General features: G+C 42.2%; 1 protein-coding gene across 1 annotated transcript in view; it reads right to left on the bottom strand.

Moving 5' to 3' along the window:
* The window catches only part of ARPC3 (actin related protein 2/3 complex subunit 3), a 187940-nt gene extending 166060 nt beyond the window's left edge, over window positions 1-21880 (bottom strand). Inside the window, exons 1-3 of the mRNA XM_044068646.1 lie at window positions 21742-21880; window positions 15392-15491; window positions 6190-6266 (exon numbers count right to left, since the gene is read on the bottom strand). Coding sequence (XP_043924581.1) covers window positions 6190-6266; window positions 15392-15491; window positions 21742-21747 — 183 coding nt within the window. The 5' untranslated portion in view covers window positions 21748-21880. The remainder of the gene's footprint in view (window positions 1-6189; window positions 6267-15391; window positions 15492-21741) is intronic.
* Between the last annotated feature and the right edge of the window lie 2367 nt (window positions 21881-24247).

Below are 24247 nucleotides of genomic sequence, written 5' to 3'. Positions count from 1 at the left end.
CGGCTCCTCAGTCTCCTTTACTTCAGAGCGAGTGAGCGTAGTCATCGATCCTTTCACTCCTCTAGACTGTCGGATCATGATGTGGAGAGAGTGGTCAGTACGTTGCTAAAGTCGCAGACACTAGCTAAACTGTTGTCCAGCCCTCAACAGGTATCGGCTCCATTAAATTCTCTCGATGTTCCTCCTCTGACTCCAATGAGTTCAGAGCCGGAGTTCGTTGGGGTACGAGTAGTGGAACCATCTACTCAGATAACTATCTCCTTCGGTTCCGACGTTGGCTCAGATTCTCTAGGTGGTACCTTCCATCGAGGGATCTGGGCACCGGGGCTCCCTCGTCAGCTCTGAGGGGGCGAGTAGCATTGGACCCTTGTCTGACCCAGTGCTCCCTCTCGGAGCTTTGGCGCAGGTGAGCTCTGCTCCAACATCGGCCTCGGAGCGGTCCCCCTCGGTGCGGAGAAAGATTCCCATTTCTTCGGAACTGGAGCTCTCTCTGCATCGTGGCAGGGACGAATTCGATGTCATGCAGAGTGTGCTGTCCCCCGAGTCAGCTCCGCTATCAGCCCCACCGGCTCCGTCCCCTGTAGTGCCTGTGCCAACCTCTGCTCCTCTTCCAGAACCTAAGCGTAGGGAACCGATGCTCCAGGACACCCCCATTGGGTGTTTCTTCCTCTTCTGGGGCCTCTCCTGATCACTCAGAAGAGCCCCCTCGGAAGAAAAAGTGTAAGAGGAAGCACACTGACTCCCCAGAGTCAGTCACTTCTGATACAGACAGAGGATTCAGAGGGTCCCAGAGATCCCCCTCTGAAGATGTTTCCTTCTAAGACATCCTAGAAATACTTAAGCAGAGGGGGAACTGGAATCCCCTAGCCCCTTCTGAGGATGAGTCTTTATTTCTGGATGCCTTCGGTTCCCGACCTTCCACCTCCTGGGTGTCTCCGCCTTTCGATCCACTTATGACAGTGGTGGCTCGAAAGGCTTGGTCAGCTCCAGATACAGTGGAACCAACTCAGAGACCACCTAGTAAATTCATTACAGCACCCCAGGATAAGCAGTTCCTCTCAAAAGGTGCCCCTGTTGATGCTATGGCGGTAGCAGCAGCCACCAAAAGAGTTAGTGGAGACCTCTTCATCTGTCCATCCCCCTAACAAAAAGTCCAGGACGATGGACAGATACGGGAAGCGAATGTTCGCTTCAGTGACCTTCTCTAGGAGGTCACTGAACTACCGGTATCATCTTACCCAACTTCAAAGGGATCTCCTTAAAGAGCTCGGAGATACCCTCCAAGATCCAACAGCTGAGGGAGCACAAGCCAAGGTAGCTTCCCAGCTAGAGACGCTTAATTCTGTTGTGAACTCCTCCATGAAGCTCATTTCTTATGCAGCCAATGGGCGAGTAGATCCGCAGGTACTGGGGTGGCCCTTAGGAGGCATGCGTGGATGCGGCTGTGTAACTTTGCAGAGCCCTTTCGAGTGTCCTTCACCAACACTCCCTTTAATGGTTCCTTTCTTTTTGGACCACAGGTTAAAGACACTGACTAGGTGTGAGCAAGAAGGCAAGACTCTCTCTGTCGTGGGAGTCCATTTTTCCACTCCCTCTAGACCTTACTCCAAAGGTCAGAAGATTGGGAAGATGTGGTTCCGTAAATCTCAGGGAGCCTTGCCTGACACACATAATGATTTTTCCTCCAGAGGCAGAAGGGGAAACAATAATAGACTCCACCCTCATGGCAGAGGGGGTCCGCAGAACCAGGGCAACAGAGAATCCTTCTCCGATAAGCCCTTCCAGCATCCCTGAAAGGTTGCCTGGCTGCTCAACTCTGGAGGCAGTCGGGGGGAAGATTTCGCTGTACCCAAAAGCCTGGCAAAGTTTAACACAAGACAGACGGGTACAGTCCGTTATATCCAGAGGTTACAAAATTCCCTTCCATCAACCCCCTTTACAGTCAGAGAAGACCCTTCCAGATGTTCCACCCAATCTGAAGGAGCAAGCAGTTATAGAAGTTTCAAAACTGCTAGAAAAAAGAGCCATCCAGGAAGTCTCGGCAGACCAGCACGGATCCGGAACTTACTCAAGGTTCTTTTTAGTACCAAAAAAGACAGGGGACAGCAGACTACACAGGTCTGTGCAAAAAACAAAGTTTTAGATGGTCATACTACAGTCCATTCTACCCTTTCTGGGTCAGGACAATTGGATGTGCTCGATAGATCTTCAGGATGCATACTACCATATAAAGATGGACAGGCGCTACAGGAGATATCTTCGCTTCCGGCTGGGGGCCAGTCATTATCAGTTCAGAGCTCTGCCCTTTGGTCTCACCACAGCCCCCAGGGTGTTCACCAAATGTATGGCAGTGGTCATGGCTCACCTGAGGCGTCAAGGATTCCAGGTATTTCCGTATCTAGACGACTGGCTCCTTACTGCTACCACCAGGCATCAACTCATACAAGCACAGGACTACACAATCACAATCTGTTCCAAGCTCGGCATTACAATAAATTTCGAAAAATCTGCCTTGTTGCCCTGTCAGTCACTTACATAGGAGCAGACTTGGACACAAGAGATATGTTTGCAAGGCTACCACTAGAAAGGGTGTCCACAATCAGTCAGCAGGTACAGGTTCTGATGCAGAGCAAAAGGATCCAAGTCAGGTACGTCCTTCAAACTCTGGGTTCCATGGCTGCTGCCATTCTCCTAATCCCACTGGCGCGCTTTCATACGAGAATTCTTCAGTGGCTTCTGTTTACGCGGTGGTCTTTCCAAGAGCTACCCATGACTTACATGATCAGGGATGCATGCAAAAGACATCTTTCTTGGTGGATGGTCTTCCCCACTAGTTACTCAGGGCAGACCTTTCATACAACCCACTCCGGTAGCCACAGTGATGACAGACGCCTCCCTGATGGGGTGGATGGGGGGGGGGCATTATCTGGGCAGGACAGTCCAAGGCACGTGGCAATCTCACGAGTACCATCTGCACATAAATGTCCTGGAAATGAGAGCCATGCTCCTGGCGCTGCAAGCCCTTCAAGTCTCTCTTCCTTCTGGGACCACTGCTATTCAAACGGACATGTCAGTGGTGTGGTACATCAACAAGCAGGGTGGAACCAGATCCTACCCAGTGTCGAGAAGCACTCAGACTTTGGCAGTGGGCGATTTTCTCCCAACGTTTTCTGACTGCGACGGACATCCCCTGGAGATCCAACGTCATAGCGGACAGGCTCAGCAGAGCTGTCCTCATGCCTCACGAGTGGTCTCTGAATTAAGAAGTTGCGAATCTTGTTTTCCGCAAATGGGGGCAGCCTTGCTGCGATCTCTTTGCCACCCCCTTCAACAGCAAATGCAGCAACTACTTCTCCCTTCTTCCGCTTCCGGGTCACACACCCAGAGACGCTGTAGTCCACGATTGGCCCCAGGGATTTGCCCCCCCCCCGATACCCAAACTTATACAGAAAGCAATATCGTTGGGTTGCAAAATGATCCTCATTGCTCCCTACTGGCCTCAACAGATACTGTTCCCGTTCCTGCACCGTTACCTTCTCGATCAACCCTGGACTCTAGACCCAATTCCAGACCTCCTGGTTCATCAGTCAGACAGGTTGCATCAATCCCTAAAAACTCTCCAGCTCACAGCTTGGTTGCTCCACTTCCAACCTTAGCCAGGCTTCCCAGCATTTCCCCAGCAGTCCGTGACATTATCGTCTCCTCTCACAAGTCTACAATGAGGAAAACTTATGCTACAAATGGAAATGTTTTTCTTGTTGGGCAAAGGCCAGGAATGTGGATCCCTTTTCAGCCCCAGTCCACGAAATACGGAATTCCTAGCACAACTGTTTCACTCCGGGTCCACTTATGCTACGATCAGGGTACAAATGACGGCAATTTCTAACTTTCATTTTTTTTTTTTTGAGGGGGACAACTCTTCTTAGGCCTCCAGTGAGAGATTCCCCTCCTCCTTGGGACCTTAATTTAGTCCTAACCTCCTTGATTCTGCACCCTTTTGAACTAGCAGTGTCCTGCTCTATCAAGTTTCTATCTTTGAAGACGCTCTTTCTGGTAGCTATTACTTCAGCCAGACACATCTCCGAACTTCAGGCGCTATGTGTTCGTCCTCCATACTTGGCTTTTCATAAGGACAGGGTTGCTCTGAGGACTAATCCTTCATTTCTCCCTAAAGTCTGCTCAGAAAATAATTTAAACCAATCTATAGATCTTCCTGTGTTTTTCCCTAATCATAACAAGGCAGAGTACAAACTACACCAACTGAACGTTCACAGGCAATTGCGTTTTTACCTGCACAGAACTAAAGACGTAAGGAAGTCAGACCAACTATTCCTTTCCTATGCCTTGGGCAAACAAGGTCTCCCAGTTTCCAAGGTAACCTTGTCCAGATGGTTGTCACACACTATTTCTTTCATTTATCAGTTAAGGAACAAAGAGTTGCCTATTAAACCGAAAGGTCATTCTACTAGGGCCTTGGCCACCTCTGTAGCCTTCCAGTCTAGGTTGCCCATGGATTCCATCTGTGCAGCTGCCACGTGGGCAAATCCTCATACCTTTATTTCTCATTACAAGTTGGATATGGTCTCTAGAAGCAGAGCTGACTTTGGTTCCACTGTTCTCAAGAGTCTGTTCCACTGAGCCACCCAGGATTTTAGGTGCTAGGGACGCTGTCCCAACCAGCAAGAATGAAGGCGAGATAGACAACTTAACATAAAGTTATGTACCTACCATAATGTTCCATGTTAGTTGTCTTCTTCTCGCCTTCCTTCTTGTGTCCCACCCTCCGTCCCCCTGTCCTAGTGGACCGAGAGGAGTTTTTTTCTGTTTCACTGGCTGTGTTCTCTCGTTTCCTCTATTGACTTGGAGAATATGGCAGGTATAGTCAACTGTTTTTTTTTTTGACTGGTTTATTCTTTTATGTCTGGAGTTAGCTATTTCAAACGAGATCTGGGAAGCTATCGCTTATGGGATAAGGGGTAGCGTCGAACCAGTAAACAGCTCTTGAGCTATAGGAGATAGCAGAGTTGGAGCCGAGGATCGGTTCCGATCCCAACCAGCAAGAAGGAAGGCGAGATGAAGACAACTAACATGGAATGTTATGGTAGGTACATAACTTCTTTTTTTAAACACAAACCATGTTATTCTAGCTACTTTCCAAGTTTGTAAGTGCAGTGTTTAAAATCCCTCCCTATTTTCGGGCCTTTGTCCCCCCATAATGTAAGACTTTGCCCAGATTTCTTGAGCTAAGAGGTTGAGAGGTATGTATGAGAAAAATACCTGCAGAGTAACATTTTGGAGGAGGGCTAAGGTTTAAAAGAAGGCAGGATTTGAATGAGCTATGTAATGTTTGACGGACAATGACTGTCTCTAGATTATAAATGATGTATAACGTTTACAACTAAAAATATGTAAAAATGGCTTGTTTTCATTTATACAAATACCGGATTGCCCATGTCACAATTGATAGTTTTCTGCCTTCCTTGTTAGTATACGAACTTCATGTTAGTGCTAAATATTCTCAGAAATGTTCCTTTTCCATAATACCCGAGAGAATCAAAGACACTTTCATGTTGTATGCAGAACTGCAGCTAACCAATAATACATGTTGTATGCAGAACTGCAGCTAACCAATAATACATGTTGTATGCAGAACTGCAGCTAACCAATAATACATGTTGTATGCAGAACTGCAGCTAACCAATAATACATGTTGTATGCAGAACTGCAGCTAACCAAGAATACAAAAGAAAAAAAAAGGACAAGTCTGTGACTCAACAATCAAGTCCCCAACAATTTGGTCAACTTTTAATCTTGACCAAAAGGCACAAAAAGACAGCACAGCAGTAGGTAAATGGCCATAACAGTTAAGAAAATAAAAGACATAAAACACTTGCACTCCTTATTTCTCTATACTGCTTTTTGTGTTACAGTCCATCATTACGCCACACAAGACTAAAGTTACAAACTAAAATGATCCTACTGATTTTGTCTCAGACAACAGCACTGTTTTATAGGTTTATGTATTACCTTACTATACAGAGTGTGGCGAAGAAGAAAAAGCATGCTGTTTAATAATAGCTCCCACAAACTGTCTCCTCCATACATAAACTATCAGAACACTAAAATTTACTAAAAGAAAAAACTAGCACGGCTATAATACAGAAATGAAACCAAATTGTTCATACCCACCTTAATTTCGTAATTCTTAAAGAAGACATTTGCTTTAAAATAATACAGTGCTTCATCGATGATATCCATCTCTCTAGCTAAAAATTAAAAAAGACATCAATTACTTAACCATTAAATCATTCTGCCAGCATAATGTGAAACAGGAGCAGTAATGTTCATTCAGCTGTTGTAGACATCAAGGAGCAAAGTTCACTTTCTTATCAGACTATAATCATGTTGCTGATAGAACAAACTGTGGAAGCAGCAGAGACCGTTAATACAAGCATTAAATGAAGTAACCCAAGTTCAACTGGAACAATTAAGGTTAAGCAATGTGTAGTACCATGCATACCTTCAAAGTTCTTCTATAGAGAAGGAAGGATGATATAATACTATGCTCCCAGAGGCTAGTCATGAAGACAAGACAGCTTTCTATTTTACACTCCCTCACAAATAATAATGCCCCGCCCCAAACATCATACTATTTCTGCATTACCCTATCATGGTGATGTATGGAGAGCTACCCTATTGCAGGGTGATATTCTCTGGCTGCTACAATAATTTGGTATTGTCCTACCATTTTAGCTACAAGTGCAAGACATCCATTTAGTCATGTTACACATACAAACTAGATCAATACCAATCTTAAGAGGTCTGCTCCCACCTTCTCAGGTGTCCCATATCAGCTCCTCTCAACTCCACTGGAATACCAGTGAAGTGGAAATGCTGCTTCCCTTGCGCCTTATCAAAGGAGGAAGAGGGCAGAATTGTGTACCCCATTCCCATGTCCCTCAGCTATTCCCTCTGGCACTGAGGGTTTTATGGACATATACGGATGCCCTGTTCTTGCACCAAATACACTAGCCAAAACTAAAGATTGTTGGGACTTTGATCACACAACTGAAAAGCTGTAGGTACTTACACACACTGCAACAATAAAAGTTAGAAGGCACAGTTTGTATCATCTCTCGTTACACATACGAAGTGTAAATGCTGTTTAACAAGCACATATATATTTGATTTCAACACGCACATAATCTGGTATATATTTAAGCAGATAGATATCCTGAAATGACTATTTCTTCATCTTAAGAGCAGCTTGTGATCTCCTGGCCTTGGGTTTACTGTCTAATGTCTTACTCTGGTTGCAAAGCAAACTTTGCTATATATAAGTGCATCTTAAAAAAGAAACCAGGATAAATACCCTATAACCCAGTGCACAGTTCCAATTAAAAGCCTTGCACACTTACTAAATATAACCTTGATACCACATTATTGCCATTAAGTTACCTGGCTGCTCTAAACTCTTTAGATGGCAACTTTCTCTCATCCCAAGAATGGTGGGTGCTTGAGTCACAAAGGCACCACTGATCAGCATCAGCAAGACTAGAGAGCGCTCACATAACTCAAATAATTACCCTACAAATTCTCTTTAAAAGGGGGTGGGGGATAAGAACCCAGAAGTGAGAGATCATCCTTTTCATTAGTGTGCCATCGCCTTTCTCCTGAGCTGCAGAATAACAAGTCATGGAAAGCCAATCCATGACATTTTGCTAGGTCTTCTAGGTGGAAGATCAGTCATTTCCACTCAACTGTTCTCTTTGCTTATGAGCTTGTTTGGGGACTTCAAAAGAAAAAAAGCTGTATTGTACATGGCAGCAATTGTCAAGAGTACAACTGTTACAGCAGAAATGGCACATGGGTGTTTTCAGCACCGACAGATCAGCTGCTACTCTTAATCGACTTTTTTTCTTCTCTAAACTTTATGTGCAACATGGGGGGGGGGCTGTACTGCATTGGTGGGAAAAACGGTACTGTAGACAGTGAACTGTAAAATCCCCTAATAATTCAACAAAAAAGCAAACATAACCAAACTAGTCAGATAAGTCAGATTGTATAAGAACAATAACAAAATACAATAGAAACAACCAGCTGACAAGGCAGAAGATAGTATAAAAACTCAAAATTATTTACTCAAAATGAAGTAAAATAAGTTAAAATGAAAACGGATAAGCACTTTCTCGCCACACAACTGGGTGCTTCATCAGATCAAACAGTAACTGTTGCAAGATAACTTACAAACATTGGCTTTAAAGGTAAAGATTCATTCAAACCCTTACTGCTATCCACTTACAATTATAAAATCCAGTTAAGTTCTAAACATTCAATTTCAGTAACCACATCTTCACCTCCAATATTAGCAATGCATATTTGTAAAACTAAAAACTCAAAACAATGTTCATTCCCAAATGTTATATGTTTGGAATGAGCATTTTTAATATCACCTCTTCTCACATCATAACAATGTTCATGGAATTGATCGTTCACCATCTGATTTGCCTTTCCCACCCTATCAACTAGGTGCACTGATGCAGTTTATAAAAAGGTCTTTTATTCTTTCTTGTGACATCCTTCCAGAGGGTGATAAATATCCGATACCATGGGGGGACATCGAGACAGTCCCCAAAGCTAGATGAGGGCAAATCTGTGCATATGGCCTACCTAGACTTAGCTAAGGCCTTTGACACAATCCCCTACTCAGGCATCATTGATAAACTCACCTAGCTAGGTTGTTGTTGTTCTTTCAGCTTTTCCCAGTTAGGGGTCGCCACAGCGGAACTCTGTTTCACTAATGATTGGCAGTAGATTTTTACAGTGCCGAGGTGCCAGCTCGACGCCAAACCTTCAACGAAGGCACGCCCATTTACTGTACAGAATGAAAACCAACCATATTATACTTGCAAAGGCTCACATCAGAGCATGTACTGCAACTTGCACACCAAGTCAAATGTACATCCCCTAAGGACCTACAGGCTTCCCACATCTAAGACCAACACCACAACAAGATAAACTGCCATCAAAGTCACAACAAGGGACGTTATGGAACTGATTCAAGTGAGGCTGTGCACAGTATAAACAGATCTGAGCTCACCCAGCTAGGTATAAACCCATATACTGTAAGGTGGGTTGCAAACTGGCTCACAGATAGAACTCATATGGTCAAAACAGAGGACTCCACCTCCTCCAGCAAACCTGTAATCAGTGGTGTTCCATATCCACAGGGATCAGTTCTGGAACTCCTACTGTTTGGGAACTACTTCTCCAAAGTACAGATTAAAACTAAAGGACTGTGGCTGGAAAAGTTTGCGGATGACTGCAAACTGGGAGTAATTATTGAAACCCCAGCAATGTCAACATCCTGCAAGAAAGTCTTGTGCAGAATAACGACTACTGCCAAAGTCACTGTCTTAAACTTAATGCAAAAAATGCATCATCCACTTTGGCAAGGGTGATGTTCCTGCAAACTACCACATCAAAAGCAATACCCTAAGCACACTATCAGTGGTGAGAGATCTGGGTACACAGGTTAACAGCAACCTTAACTTTGATCACCATGTCTCTACAGTGGTAAGAAGGGCATTTTATATGGCTCATCTCATAAGTAAGGGTATTGCCTCCACAAACAAAATACAATGCTCCCTTTAGTATGTTCCTTTCCAAACACCTGCAGCAATTGGAGAGACCACAAAGGATCCCTACAAAGAAAATTCAGGGTCTTCAAGATCTGTCTTATACAGACATACTAAAATCATTGTCACTTTACTTTGCGTAATATAGACTACTCCGAGGCGACCTGTGCCTTGCATATAGAGCAATCTCTGACCCAGCTTTTATGGAAATGCTGCACATTCACAAAGTCAAATGGCACACTGGTCACCCGCCCAAAGGATCTTAACCTGGTATGTGACATCAGTTACTGGAGAGAGATTTGTTTGACAGAGGTTGACCCACCTTTGGGACAAGCTTCCTATTCATGTTAGACAAAGGCCCTCGTTGGCCCTATTTAAGCACAATTTGGACGACTGGATGGGTAACTGGAAATTCATGCTGGGGGTTCCACCTGTGCCCTCTTGGACAGGGGCAATAGGTACTGATTTTAGTGTCTGCATGAACCAGACATCCTTCGGAACTCTACCAAGTTAACTTTATTATAAATAAATAATGGTGATGGACAGGTTGACAGACGAGATCAGACAGGAGTCCCCGTGGACTATGATGTTTGCAGATGACATTGTGATCTGTAGTGAGAGTAGGGAACAGGTGGAGGAGACCCTGGAGATATGCTCTAGAGAGAAGAGGAATGAAGGTCAGCAGGACTAAGACAGAATATATGTGTGTGAATGAGAGGGAGGATAGAGGAATGGTGAGGATGCAAGGAGTAGAGGTGCAAAGGTGGATGAGTTTAAATACTTGGGGTCAATAGTTCAGAGTAACTGAGTGTGGAAGAGAGGTGAAAGAGAGTACAGGCAGGATGGAGTGGGTGGAGAAGAGTGTCTGATTTGTGACAGACTAGTACCTGTAAGAGTGAAAGGGAAGGTCTACAAGAGGGTAGTGAGACCAGCTATGTTACATGGGTTGGAGACAGTGGCACTGACAAAAATGCAGGAGTTTGATGTAGCAGAGTTAAAGATGTTAGGATTTGCACTGGGTGTGACGAGGGTGGACAGGATTAGGAATAATAGGGTCAGCCCAGGTTGGAAGGTTTGGAGACAAAGCCAGAGAGGCAAGATTACGTTGGTTTGGACATGTGCTGAGGAGGGATGCCGAGTATATTGGGAAAAAGATGCTAAGGATGAAGCTACCAGGTAACAGGAAAAGAGGAAGGCCCAAGATAAGGTTTATGGATGTGGTGAGAGAGGACATGCAGGTGGTTGGTGCGACTGAGCAAGATGCAGAGGACAGGAAGAAATGGAAATAGGTGATCCGCAGTGGCGACCCCTAATAGGAAGAGCCGAAAGAAGACAATGATAAATAATGAATTGTATGCACCCATATTGCACAACTCAGGTGCGCAAAATGTTACTGTTCTCTAAATGACAAGGAATCAGCAAGTGAATGTTTGCTTTTTTATGGCTTCATAAAAGAAAAGGGTGTGGGGGGGGTTGAACTTTGTTAGACTTGCAAGGGCCCTGGGGCCATAAGCCTAGTAAACTCCTATGATCTTACATAAATATATGTATGAAATGTAGACTGTATAATACTATACATGTTGTCAGATGGCTTCTGTGTTGAAGAAACCAGCTTCAAGATCAGATACAGGACAGATGACAGGCTCTTCAACCTGTGGAGGCCACAGGCCAAAACCAAGGCTGAAGAGGATTTTGTGTGCGATTTCCTGTTCGCAGATGCTTGCGCACTCACTGCCCAGATGCAGCACAGCATGAAGGCCTCATAAATCAGTACCAAGAAGACTGATGTTTTGCATCAGCCCGCATCGCAGAAGACGTACACGGAACCAAGTATCACAGTTGAAGGTGAGATCCTGCAGCTATTGATAAGTTTACATACCTCAGCAGCACACTCTCCAGATTTGTGAACATTGAGGATAAGGTAGACACACGCACCCCCAAGGCGGGCACTGCATTTGGACAGCTACCGGAGTCAGTCTGGGACAGGAGAGGCATCAAACTGTCCACAAGGCTGAAGGTGTGCAAGGCAGTCGTACTGCCCACACCACTGTATCCCTGTAAGGCATGGACTGTGTACAAGCATCATGCCAAAAAGCTAAACTGCTTTCATATGAACTGCTTAAGAAGGCTGCTGAAAATTACCTGGTAGGACAAAATTCCAGACACAGTTGTGCTTTCTCAATCTGGACTGCCAAGTATCTACACCCTGCTGAGGACAGCAAGGTGGGCAGGCCACCTTGTACGCATGCCAGACACAAGCCTCCCCAAGAGATTGTTCGACAGTGAACTCAAGGGAGGCAAACGCACACAAGGTGGGCAGGCAAAGTGCTTCAAGGACATGCTGAAAGTATCTTTGAAGAGTTTTGGCATTGATTCGGACTCCTGGGACACCCTAGCACAAGACCGTCCCGCCTGGTGAAGCTGCATTAGCAAAGGCGCTACTTCCTACGAGCAGAGCAGGACGGTGGAGGAAGCATGAGCTGTGTAAATCCATAGTTAATTCTTTGCCAACCAACTCAACAGACCACTTGGGCCAGATGTGCAGCAGAGCTTTCCAAGCTCGCATCGGACTGATCCGTTACAGCCAGACACACCGTACCCAGTCAACCTCGTTGATATGATGTCCTTGGTCATCGTCGTCAACGATAAGACGAACATAATACTATATGGGGCATGCAGTATAGTGTGAATACATAGAGAGAAATATGCAATAGATATTTTTTAGTAGTCACACGTGCAGTGACATATGGATGTGCATGTGTACATAACACACATATATACACACACACGTGTGTGTGTGTGTGTGTGTGTGTGTGTGTGTGTGTGTGTGTGTGTATATATATCATATAACTGTCATCATCTTAAGCCTCCCCTTTCTTACTTTCTACATGTCCCAAATCTTTTTCACCATAGTAGTAATTAAACTCCACTGTAATGGTTGTTCCATTCCAAAATTTGTAGGTTTAGTATGCTTTCATACTATCTTAGGGCAACAAAAGTGATGCAAATATAAAATTACCCCCCCCCCCCCACCCACCCACCATTTTCTTTTGTGAAGCCATACATTCACTTGTTGATTCCTATGAACTCACTGGGAAGCAGTAGACAGACTTACTTTGGAGTCCTTTCCGGTATTAGTGGTTACCTGTACATGATACAGCAAGGATCATTTACTGCACTGAATGTTTTTCACACCTCAACATGAGGAGTGTGGGGGAAAGGTCTGTCAATTCCTTTAAAACTTCAAAAGGATCCCTTTACAAAAGCCTGCTATTTACCTATTTTATTTTGCTGGAAGTAGCCAACATCTATTTATAGCATAGAACAAGCTCTGACAGACACATAAATGAGGTTGACTCAAGGAAACATGGAAGTAGCTCTGTTACAGAAGGTGTAACAGTGCTTCACACTCCTACCATTCTATCTTAATGGTATAAAAAAACAGCACCACTTCCTTATGTCTAGCATGACTCATATAAACAGAACTTGAATTGTATTCTGGTAAGAAGGAAGGAAAGCAAGAAAACAAGATCACATTATCAAGGCAGGCCCCAATAGTTACCATTTTGTGGGAAACATTAAAATTGTCAAAAGAAGCAATCGGCATGATTTTAAGGCATTAAAATAGCTTGGAAACAAAAATACAATGAGTTCTAAGGAGGACTTTTCCTTTAACGATAGAAATGCCTCTGAAGGGCAGGATGCATCATCAAGCAACAGAATGCCAATGACTCTCTGCAGACAAACTTTCACCTATATGCGTCATGTATAGAAGTTCTGGTTCAAAACTCTGTTGCTATAAGACGTCACAGAGGGGCACTACCACAGCAGAAACGATGTGTCTACAGCAAGATGGATCATAGAAAGTTACTAGGCTATTGGCCCTGAGGCCCTTACAAGCCTAGTCAAGAATTTAAACCATGTTCCAACAAGTCATCACCCTATGCCACTGTCAAGCAGGGATGCAGGTGGAATCCCAGGGGTGTATTTTCTGTTTTCCATCCAGCTATCCAGGTTGATAGGATCATGACCAGTTCATTTCATGTTGGACAGCGACATATATAGCTCTAGCTAATGAACGAAGTTTACACTAACTGCAAGGCATAATTGTCTTCCATACAATGCCACAGGTCATTCATGGGTCCCCGGCAACAAGGTGTACAATCTACCACCCATTAGGGAACTTCAGCAGTCAATATAAGAAATCCTTGTACAATCTGAATTATGCAGTAATTAAGAATTGTTACACTACTTTATCCACCAAACTCTTGGTAAAATGATATAGCCAAGATGCTCAAAACTGCAATACAAGAAATGTAAGGGAAACGTTTCCTGAAAAAGTACATAATTAAACAATGACTATCCATTATCTATGACTACATTGGGTGAATCGGTACTTTTAATACATGATTTTCCAACTGCTATTACAAGTCAGACTGACACGCAGGACAAGTGGGCAATACCAGCCATTCTTCAATTTGTACAGTACAAGTACTGACATCAAAAAAATCCAGAAGAAACAAACAGTTTGTGCAGATGTGATTAAGGACTGTTTTCCCAACTGCTTTAAGTTTGTAAAGTCTCCATGAAGAGAGAGAGAAAAGTTCTGGTAACCTAATACAGCATGATTAACATGTCTGGGTATGAAGACCATATCAGAACTCACTTCAGACATTCCTTCTTGATAATGATTAGCAATACAATTTGCTATGTCAAGAGCAAGCTGTCTTTTGTTATCTGTTTATAAAAATGTTTGTATTTCCTGCTTTTAGGGAAAAAAAAAAAAAAAAAAACATGTAGCCTGCTTGCTTGCTGCTTCCAAAAATTGGAAACTAAAAGGTACTACTGTTCTTCTAGACTCTCCTGACTCGATGCAACACTAATGCATTAAGTGTCAAAAATAATCAATATTCTTAAAGGTTCTACTTATAGAAATTGTACCGTTGATTAGACAGACCGGGGACCAGACAAAAGTGCCTACAGTATCCTAAACAATAACCAAAAGTCCAGAAAATATAAAATATAAAACCCCAAACAATTTCTGGTTATAGAACTCCAAATGTATATCATATATCTAGAGTAGTCATATAGTCAGTCATCATAAATTTACACTATACCGACAGCAAAGAGCAGAGACCATGCAACCTGATAAAGTGCAAAAAGAAAAGGGAAAAGTTACATGCTTAAATCTCCTATACTGTACAGAGAAATATGGAATGGCTTATGATGCAAGTCAAATCAGAGAGCTACTGCATTTCTGTTTTGTACAGTTCATCTCTGTATCACTTGTATACTTTCAGATATGCAAATGTAATGTGGTATGTAATGAAAATGATTATGTTCCGTAGCAGCATCGGTGTCCGAGTTGTGACTGAAAGTGGTCAGCAGACCAGCTCATCTAGCCAGTAAATAAATAGAAACAAATACATAAATAAATTCAAGACCTCAGTAACCACTGTTGTGACAAAATTCAACCATGGAAGAGACTACAACTGCTTATTTTTGTTAATCAGGAAAGCTCATTGGATGGCAATACCCATCTTCAAGCAATGCATAACAGCACTTTAACAAAAATGCTGCTGAAAGAATCTAATACATTAACTGTAGAAAAAATGTGAAAAGGGAAAATATCAGAAAAGCTTCCACATTCATTTAAAATACAGTATTTCCACTCAGATGACTTTTGTCTTTACCTACACTACAGATCAAGAAACAAGTCTTCATATTACAGCACACTGAATTGTTACACCTACTTTCTTTGGGAGCTGGTCCTTTGAATTGTGTTTTGAGAGGCAACAAGGCCATGTTACCAATCAGCTTGGTATCGGAATCCATCAGGGCAGAGTGGTAAGCCTGATTAAAAACAAACAAAAAAAAAATACAAGCCCAGTAAGACAGCAATTGCATTGCACACCTTAAGAACAAATCAGTAAAACACTATGTATGACTCTAAAAACGTAGATGATTTGTGTTGACACAGATTTTCTGAAAATACAAAGTCTGAACCTTTTAATGTATGGCATTACTCAGTGATTGTAATCCCATGTGATTTAGCAGGAAAATACAGATTTAACAAAGGACACAGCAATAATAAGTAGCTAAATCGGACATTAAGCACAAGAACACCTAACATTAAGAACAACCACCTAACAGTTCGATCAGCCAGGTATGTGGTGTAGAAGCCCCAACTACAGAGTAGGCAAATGGTGTTTCATTAGCAGCTTGGGTGCCTGTGGAAGCTGACAGGTGAGAATGCGAGTGAGCAACTGTTGCTAGTTAGCCCATCATGGCTTGCCACGAATGACACCAAGCAGAAGCACTTGATGTTGTGGTGTCCATGCCTGCAAAGTCTATGTTGTCCGAGGACATTCACACTTGTAAGCAGAGGGGAAACTTGGCATGTGGAGACACACATCCCCTCAGGTGACAGCAACAGCAGAACTTACAAAAGTTAAGAGTGGGGGCAGGGGTAGGTACTCTACAGGACCAGCAAGCAGGCCTGCTCCTTAGCAGCTGATTCTTGCAAGGCACAACTGGAATTTTCAAGCAGGAATAAATGGGCCATAGGGCTCTCGCCTATCTCAGGAATACCAATCTCCAATCCTTCCAGGACAAATGGGTCAACTAAGTGTAGGCAGAAAAGCCACTGGGCGAAATCCTGGGGGGAGCCAAAAGAAAATGTTTCATCGGTTGGCAAACTTTTCACACTCCCAAATCTATCACCACCATAAACAAATACATAAAAAGTGTGTGGTTTACTTTCTACCTTTCTGTGTAGTCTGTAAAGGTTGGCTATTACACATTAGAAGAGTGGTAACCAGAAGTTCTGTCCCACTAGCATCACATCCTGACCCTGCCTGACAGCTTGGTATCAGAACCGCAGATATTCTTAACAAGGCAAGAGTAGCATTCAAGCCAATAAAAACTATGTAAGAGAAGTAATGCATCTCAGAAACACCTCATCAAAGCACCACCCACTATGTCTTCACATTTCTTCTACAGCCTGGATGGAAAATGTGGTCAATTTTTGCATGCCCAGCTATTGAGTGTGGCACAGTGGTGCCATAGGTAGCATTGTCCCTTTACAGAAAGAGGTCTTCTGGTTCAATTCTCACCTGGTGTGCCTTCTGCTATGTTTGCAAGGGTTTATGCTGGGTACTCCAGTTTCACCCCACCTCCCAAAAATATATAGTAGGTTGAATCAGGACTCTTCTCCTAGACATGTGTGTGTGCAGTATACCAGTGCTCCAGAAGGGAGGAGTGGCAATATCTCTAGCTGCCTAGCAAACTCTGCCCATGCTGGTGGCTGTTCATGGAGTCACTAAAGAAGTGACATATGACTTGTGAATATTAACAGCTGGATTAAAAAAAATTTATATTGGCCACAAATCAAAAGTACAGGTACGAGAGGCACACTGTTAATGTAGTCAGTTCAAGTAAACTAGCTTTGTAATGTTGAGGAATCATGCTGTCATTTAACATGCAATTCAAAAACACTACCAAAGAAGAGATACAATATAATACAATCCATTAAGAATAAATTTTCTCATTTTTTTTTAATGAGAGAGAGAAATAAATTTAAAATAAGTGTATGAAATATATCACAGGATATCAATTCAGCTATGCAATGCTTACTACGCGAACCCTAGGTTTCCACAAAAGTACTGGACATCAAAAGGATGCATAATACCCACTATATTTTGTTAAATCACAGACTTCTAGCAAAAAACTATTACAGCAATTAGAGTAGAATTTAATATGCTATTACAAGTTAATCAAATGACAGGTGAAGGAGACCCAATACAGTTTAACAGCACTTCAGCTGCGGAGTTACCCATCAAGGTTTTACCTAATACAGTCTGCCTGTCCTGACTCCCATATACAGCGTATTATTATGCATCTTAACTTGTTTACAATGTTTCTTTATAAATGAACAATAAAATACATAACGGTTTTGCACTTTAATCTTCATGGCTTTTCTCTCCATGGACTTCACTCTGGACAGCCAGGTCAAAAAGAAAAAAAATAAAAATACATTTCTAAACATACTTGTCCAAAACACCAGTAACTGATTTGATTTTGTATGTTTACTTCTATAGCTAACAGCTCCTAATTTCATACTACCTCTTAGTAAAGGAAATACTTTGTATAGCTGGAAAGTCAAGTATTCCCACCTAAATGTAGTTACTTAGGATGTGGAGACACAAAAAATAGCACTAATCCTCATTCCACATTTCCATTTCTTAAAGGAGAACTGTGCCCATACACTGAAAAAATGTTAAGTCTTGATGTTTGCTACATTTTAACTACTTTTGGACTCTATATACTTTTTTTTTTACACCTTTAAATGTAATTCAAGAGTCTGCCCATACGGGGTCTGGCATCTTTTTTTAGTTTACATCCAGGTATCCAACAATGCAGTGTTTGGCTTTTAAAATATTACATCATAGCCCCTAAGCTCCTATCATTGCATTGCCTGTACATATGTTTTCACCCTGCTTTCTTCTAGTCAGTCAGATTTAAATTACCATTTCTTGCTTTCCAATGACTACTTAAAAAGAAAAAACAGGGATAAGCACACAGAGCAGTGTTCTCAGCACATGAAGTTTGCCTCCAGCTCAAATTTGCCACTTTGAGAGATATAAATGGGAAGTATTTGGGGGGAAGGGAGAGGTGTATAAGGACTACAACTCAGTCATAACAAAAGAATGAAAACTGGCCACTTTAGAAAGGAAAAGTAGCAACAGGCACTGAGAATACTGTTCTGTGTGATTATCCCTTAAGTAGCCTATAGATCCCTATAGAGAGTTGCCCATTTCACTACCAAACATTTAGCCCAGCCAGAAAGTGGGTTAAAAAAAAAAAAGAAAATCCACACTAAAGCAAGACTAGCAGAAAAAAATAAATAAATGAAAAAAAATTGCAGCAGATAGTAAAGACAACCACAAGGCCTTCTATAGTTATGTAAAGAATCTCCATGACAATACCCAGATTTGCTCTGAGCTACTGCACAATGGTACCTCCTATACCAAGCGAACAGATATTGCCAATATACTGGCCGACAGATTCAGAGTTAACTTTACCCGCCCCCCAAAAGGGCCAATCACAATACCAGTAGATTGCCAGGAACCCAGTATTATTGCTGCACATGTTAAAACTGCATTGTCCAAGGACAAGAATACAGCTTCTATGGGACCGGACAATATCCCTGGCTATGTTCTACATGCACAGGTAGAAACAGCATTGTCCAAGGACAAGAATACAGCCTCTATGGGACCTGTCATTATCCCTGGCTGTGTTCTACATGAACTACAGTGTGAACTGTCACCTCACCTGTGTGCCCTGTTCAATCACAGCCTCACCTCAGGCTTTTTCCCTACTACATGGCGCACTGCTGCAGTCATCCCTCTCCACAAAGGAGGAGTGACTACAGACTCTGGGAATTATCACCCAATTAGCCTGACAAGTCTGATTTGCAAAGCTAAGGAACACATCATAATGGACCTAACAAACAAGGACATAGGGAATTTCCAAACTCTGGATCCTGCACAGTTTGGTTTTGTGAAGGGCAGATCATGCCTGCTCAACTTGGTCAACTTCTTTGAGTCAAGTCAGCTGTGGATGAAGGCAAGGTGGTTCCTACCTTGACTTGGCCAAGGCCTTTGATACCATTCCCTACTCAGGAATCATAGAAAAACTCACTAAGCTAGGCATCAACCCCTATATCACTAGGTGGGTAGCAAACTGGCTCACAGATAGAACCCACAGTGTGAACGTAGCGGACTCCAGGTTAGATTGCCGACCAGTCATGAGTGGAGTCCCACAGGGTTCGGTCCTGGATCCTCTCGTTTGTTATCTTTTTCTCTGAAGTCCAGGCCAACACGAAGGGACTCTGGCTGACAAAGTTCGCAGACGATTGCAAGTTGGGAGCTATTATTAACTCCCCAAGTCATGCTGACATCCTACAGAAAAGCCTCAATGGCCTTAAGCTCAATGCCAAAAAATGTGCCGTCATCCCCTTTGGGAAAAACCCGGTTCCCTTGAATTACCACATTGATAGTAATCCACTGAACACAGAAAGCATTATAAGAGATCTGGGAACACAGGTTGACAGCAACCTCTCCTTTGAGCACCACGTTGCCACTGTGGTCAGAAAGTCCTTCTATGTGGCACATCTCACTACTAAGGGTTTTGCATCCAGAAAGAAAGAGGGCATTGTCTCCCTCTACTCTTCCCTCATTAGGCTACTCATCGAGCACAATGCCCCATTTTGCATGTACCTTACTAGACACCTGCAACAACTGGAGAGGCTGCAAAAGTACCTTACAAAGAGGATCCTAGGCCTTAAACATATGTCTTATATGGACAGACTCAAAAAGCTCCAACTATTCTCCGTCTCACATCGCCTATTTAGAGGCGATATCTGCTTGACTTACAAAGCCATGTCTGACCCAGCTCGGTTAGAAATGCTACATCTAAAGAAATCCCAATCCCTCCACACCACACGCTCCAGAGACCTCAACTTCATTACCACAATCAACAGAACATGCTGGAGGGACAGGTTCATAACTCAGAGACTGCCTATGCTATGGAATAGACTTCTCACATATGTCAAGCAGAGCCCCTCACTGGCCCTCTTAAAGAGAAATCTTGATGAGTGGATGGGAAATAGAAAATTCACCCTGGGGATCACTCCAGTGGCTCTACTCGACAGAGGCACTAGGAACTAAGGTCGGGTGGCACGATGCCAGGGTAATTCTATAGGCTAGGCTTGTAAAGGCTCCAGGGCCATTAGCCTAGTACACACCTACAAACAGGCTACTCACTTGGTATAATGCATGCTGTTACTGCAAAGGGGGTGGAGTACTTCCACAGTCAGTTATCGGTTGGCATCTAATGTTGGCCTTCCACCTCCACTTCCTCTGTGCTCATCTAGTAGCACAAGAACATCTCATAATACAGGAGATGAATTCAAAACATTTCAATTTTGTCAGTAGCTGGTCATGGAAGAGAAATTAGTTAATTTATTAGCATAAACTGCAAGACAGGGGGATGCACAATGTAGATGTGGATGCAAAAAAGCTCTAAAAGTAAGATGATTGCTTTGACTAAAATTACAAAGGACCATACCTTTTAAGCATTTTAGTTCCTTATATGGAAATTATGTTTGTGTGTAGCCGTAATCTTGAGAAAGACTGTGAAAACAGTTGCTTTTAGCCTTATGTCAAGGTTTCTGTCAGAAAGGTTTGACTAAACTTGCAAGAACTAACCTATTACTACACAGATGCCGACAGTTGTTAATTTGTTAACACATCAACCGGCCTGCACAACTGAAAAGAAAATAAGAAGTTAACTTAGTATGACCATACAAAGTACAAAAATTTGATTATGTGGTTGCGGTTACATTCTTTCAGCAAAAAGGTATGACATTAACTGACAGGGCAGAAAAAGCTTAAAAGACATAACTGCAATTCTCAGAAAACAGGACCCAACTTTTATAAACTAGCCTAGAAAAAGCAGCAAGTAATACATAAAACACCATTACCCCTACAACTTGTCACAATACAAATGCTTTACGATATATTTAAGTAATAATTACGATATTTTGCAGTTTTATAGCAGATAATAAAAAGCTGTGCAAGCCAAGGTCTGTCTTCATTTTGTCCCCAACCACTTTTTACTTAACTCGGGCTAAAACAACAAGGACTGGCGAAGAACGAAGGTTGTCACAGTTGCTCTCTGCAACTAACACAACAATCAGCATAATTTACAAAGAAAATTAAATTAGCAATCAATTTATGTACAATGTCAACACCCAAACGTCATGATCATTATATATAACACAAACAAATTATTTTATAAGGTACAATAAAGTAATGTAAACCTTGACAAAAACATATACGGCCAATATCCGACTGCTGAACAGGTCCGTTTATGCTTATAATTTATTTGATGTTCGGCCTGACAAGACTACATAATACTTCCTGAATTCTAGTTCTCTAAGATTTGGCTGCTATCTTTACAGCAAACAGTTTGCAAATAAAGCCATACATTTCATAAGTAATTCAAAAGACAAATACAACAAAAACTTGCAACATCTTACCGGCATTTTATAGGAATTATTTTACTTAACTACACAAAATAAAATAAAAACGGCTGCATCAGCCACTGAACTTCCGCTGTCCCACCCTGAGTCACCACAGCAGGAAATGATGCAGAGAAGTATCCACGAGTTCCTGATTTGTTTCGTCTCTAGGTGGCAGTACTTTATCGTAACAGTAGAAAATCAAGGTATCGGATGAGCGGTACTCGAAATACCATGCAAAACAGAACGAAAGAATGTAAACCATTCTTAGCAGGCAGATGCAGGTTATCTAACATGTCAGTTCTTGTACACACTGAATGGTAGTTTCTTCATCCAGGCTGTTTAAATTTAACAGCATGTTGATTTATATAGTCGTGCTCCATTCTGACGGGGCTTCTGCTGTATATTTCAGAAATAAATCACGTATAATAAATACGACAGCAAAAAGGGCGAATGAAACGAGTGCTTAAAAAGCATGTATGTATCTCTGTGTGTGCATACAAACACACACACTGCAGCTACAAGCATGAAAAACATGTATGCATGTAGCAATACTCCACTACAACCAATATGTAATGGAACGTAAAACTAGTGGTGTAGGTAGGCGTACGTAATATACTAAAATGAGTACATTTTTTTTTCTGAGCATCCCCCAGAATATTTATGACTCACAGAATGCTTGGAACTATATAAACTAATGTCTATAGTTTAAAGGTAAATAAAACATATATATATATATATATATATATATATATATATATATATATATATATATATATATGCACTTCTAAAAATTTACTTTTTAAAGGTTATAAGTCGCAGCAGTTGATAGCAATGTGCCTTTCCAAAGTGTAGAGAGTAGAGTGTATCATACCTGTCAGCTTCTGAGAGCATGAAATCTCGACAAAGCTATAAATGAAAGTAGGACAAGGACCAAAAAAAAAAAAAAAATGAACAAGTTTTAATTATTGTTCTTACAAACTTAGAAAGTTGATAGAATAACGGGTTTTGTATTAGCATGAAGTTTTTGAATGATATGGAGTCTGAAACTCTAATGTGTGGTATTTTCTAACTTCAGTCATTAAAGATTTGCTACTAATTTGCCAGAAAACCACTGCGTAAAACGGGGCAAAAATATGAGGCCAAAATCTGGACATTCTGCGAAAATCTGTATAGTTGAGAGGTATGTAAAAGTGTATAGAGACATTTTGAGAATTGAGAAAATTTTAAATGATTGATGGGTTGCAGGGGTAACAATATAACTGAGCACAAAATATAAATTTCTGGATAGACTCCTATGTAAAAATAAACCATCCCCGGGATTCATGAAGCTCGGCACAAGGCCAGGGTTAGGCTTGCGCCGACCATGCGCTGTACAGATGGAGCAGTAGCGCCATATGCATATTAATGAAGGCGCGCTGCCGCCACATCCACTTGCATAGGAAACGTGTGCAAGTGCATGGGGCGTGTTGAAGCGCTGCACGGAGGCGTGGACATGTCGGCTGTTTACCTGCAACTTAAAATGCTGAATATTACAGCCTGCCTCCAATAGTAATCACACCTATCAGTGTCCGTGGATACTGAAACATATGCAAAGCATGCAAGACAGTTCTTGCGAACACAAAAATAAGAAACAAACACAAATGCACGTAGCCAAATATTGAGTCCCCATCCCTCAAACAAATGACATTTAAAACCCCGTGCCCGTATTCTAATGCAGTGTTGATAGTTATACCAAGTGAAAGCGAAACGCATCGTGTTAGCGTGCCGCCAATAGCTAAGTCTAGCCCAATGGTCAGGATTACCACCTGTCCCACATTGTGAGGGACAGTTCCCATCTGGGCAGTTGTGTCCATACCAAAACCATTATAAATGTAAAATATCCTGCGACTGTATGACATAATTATGTCCCACATCTCATGTAATAGTCACATACAATAATTATTTCCATATGTAACATACCTACATTTTACAAGAAATAGAATAAGCAAGTAAACGAAACAGAAGAAGCATCTAAACTGCTACAACAATAAGCTTACATTTAAGCATAAAACAAAAGTACTATCCGTTATACTGACCGTGGGTATGTGTTGGCCTGTAAAATCTGATGTGTGTCCTGAATATATCCCATCCTGGCCATATGAAAAGGTGGCAACCCTACCAATGGTCAGAGCAATCGGCCAAAATCTGCTCATTTGCGGTCCAAGCCGTCCTTGTCAGGATGGGTCAAAGATGAACAGGTATTACCTGGATCTACCTACCATGTCAATACAAGATAAGTATTTGCGTGTACCCATGTGCGTGATGTACAGCATGTGGAAGGTGAAAAATGCTAGTGTAGTCCTCACAACCATACAGGTACCAGAGATATGTAGTGTATGCAATGTGTTCCCTTGACCATGCCATGGGCCATCAACCAGAGAAGGGATGGATGGAGTGTGTGGAATATGGGTGTGGGGGGGGAGTGGGTAATGTAATAATCCGCAAAGGGGAGACTGTGTTGGATGCACAATAGGTGAACTGG

The sequence above is a fragment of the Protopterus annectens genome, chromosome 4.part0 (assembly GCF_019279795.1).
Source record: "Protopterus annectens isolate FY-2018-M chromosome 4.part0, PAN1.0, whole genome shotgun sequence".
NCBI lineage: Eukaryota > Metazoa > Chordata > Ceratodontiformes > Protopteridae > Protopterus > Protopterus annectens.
This window is presented reverse-complemented; position numbering and strand designations above follow the sequence as displayed.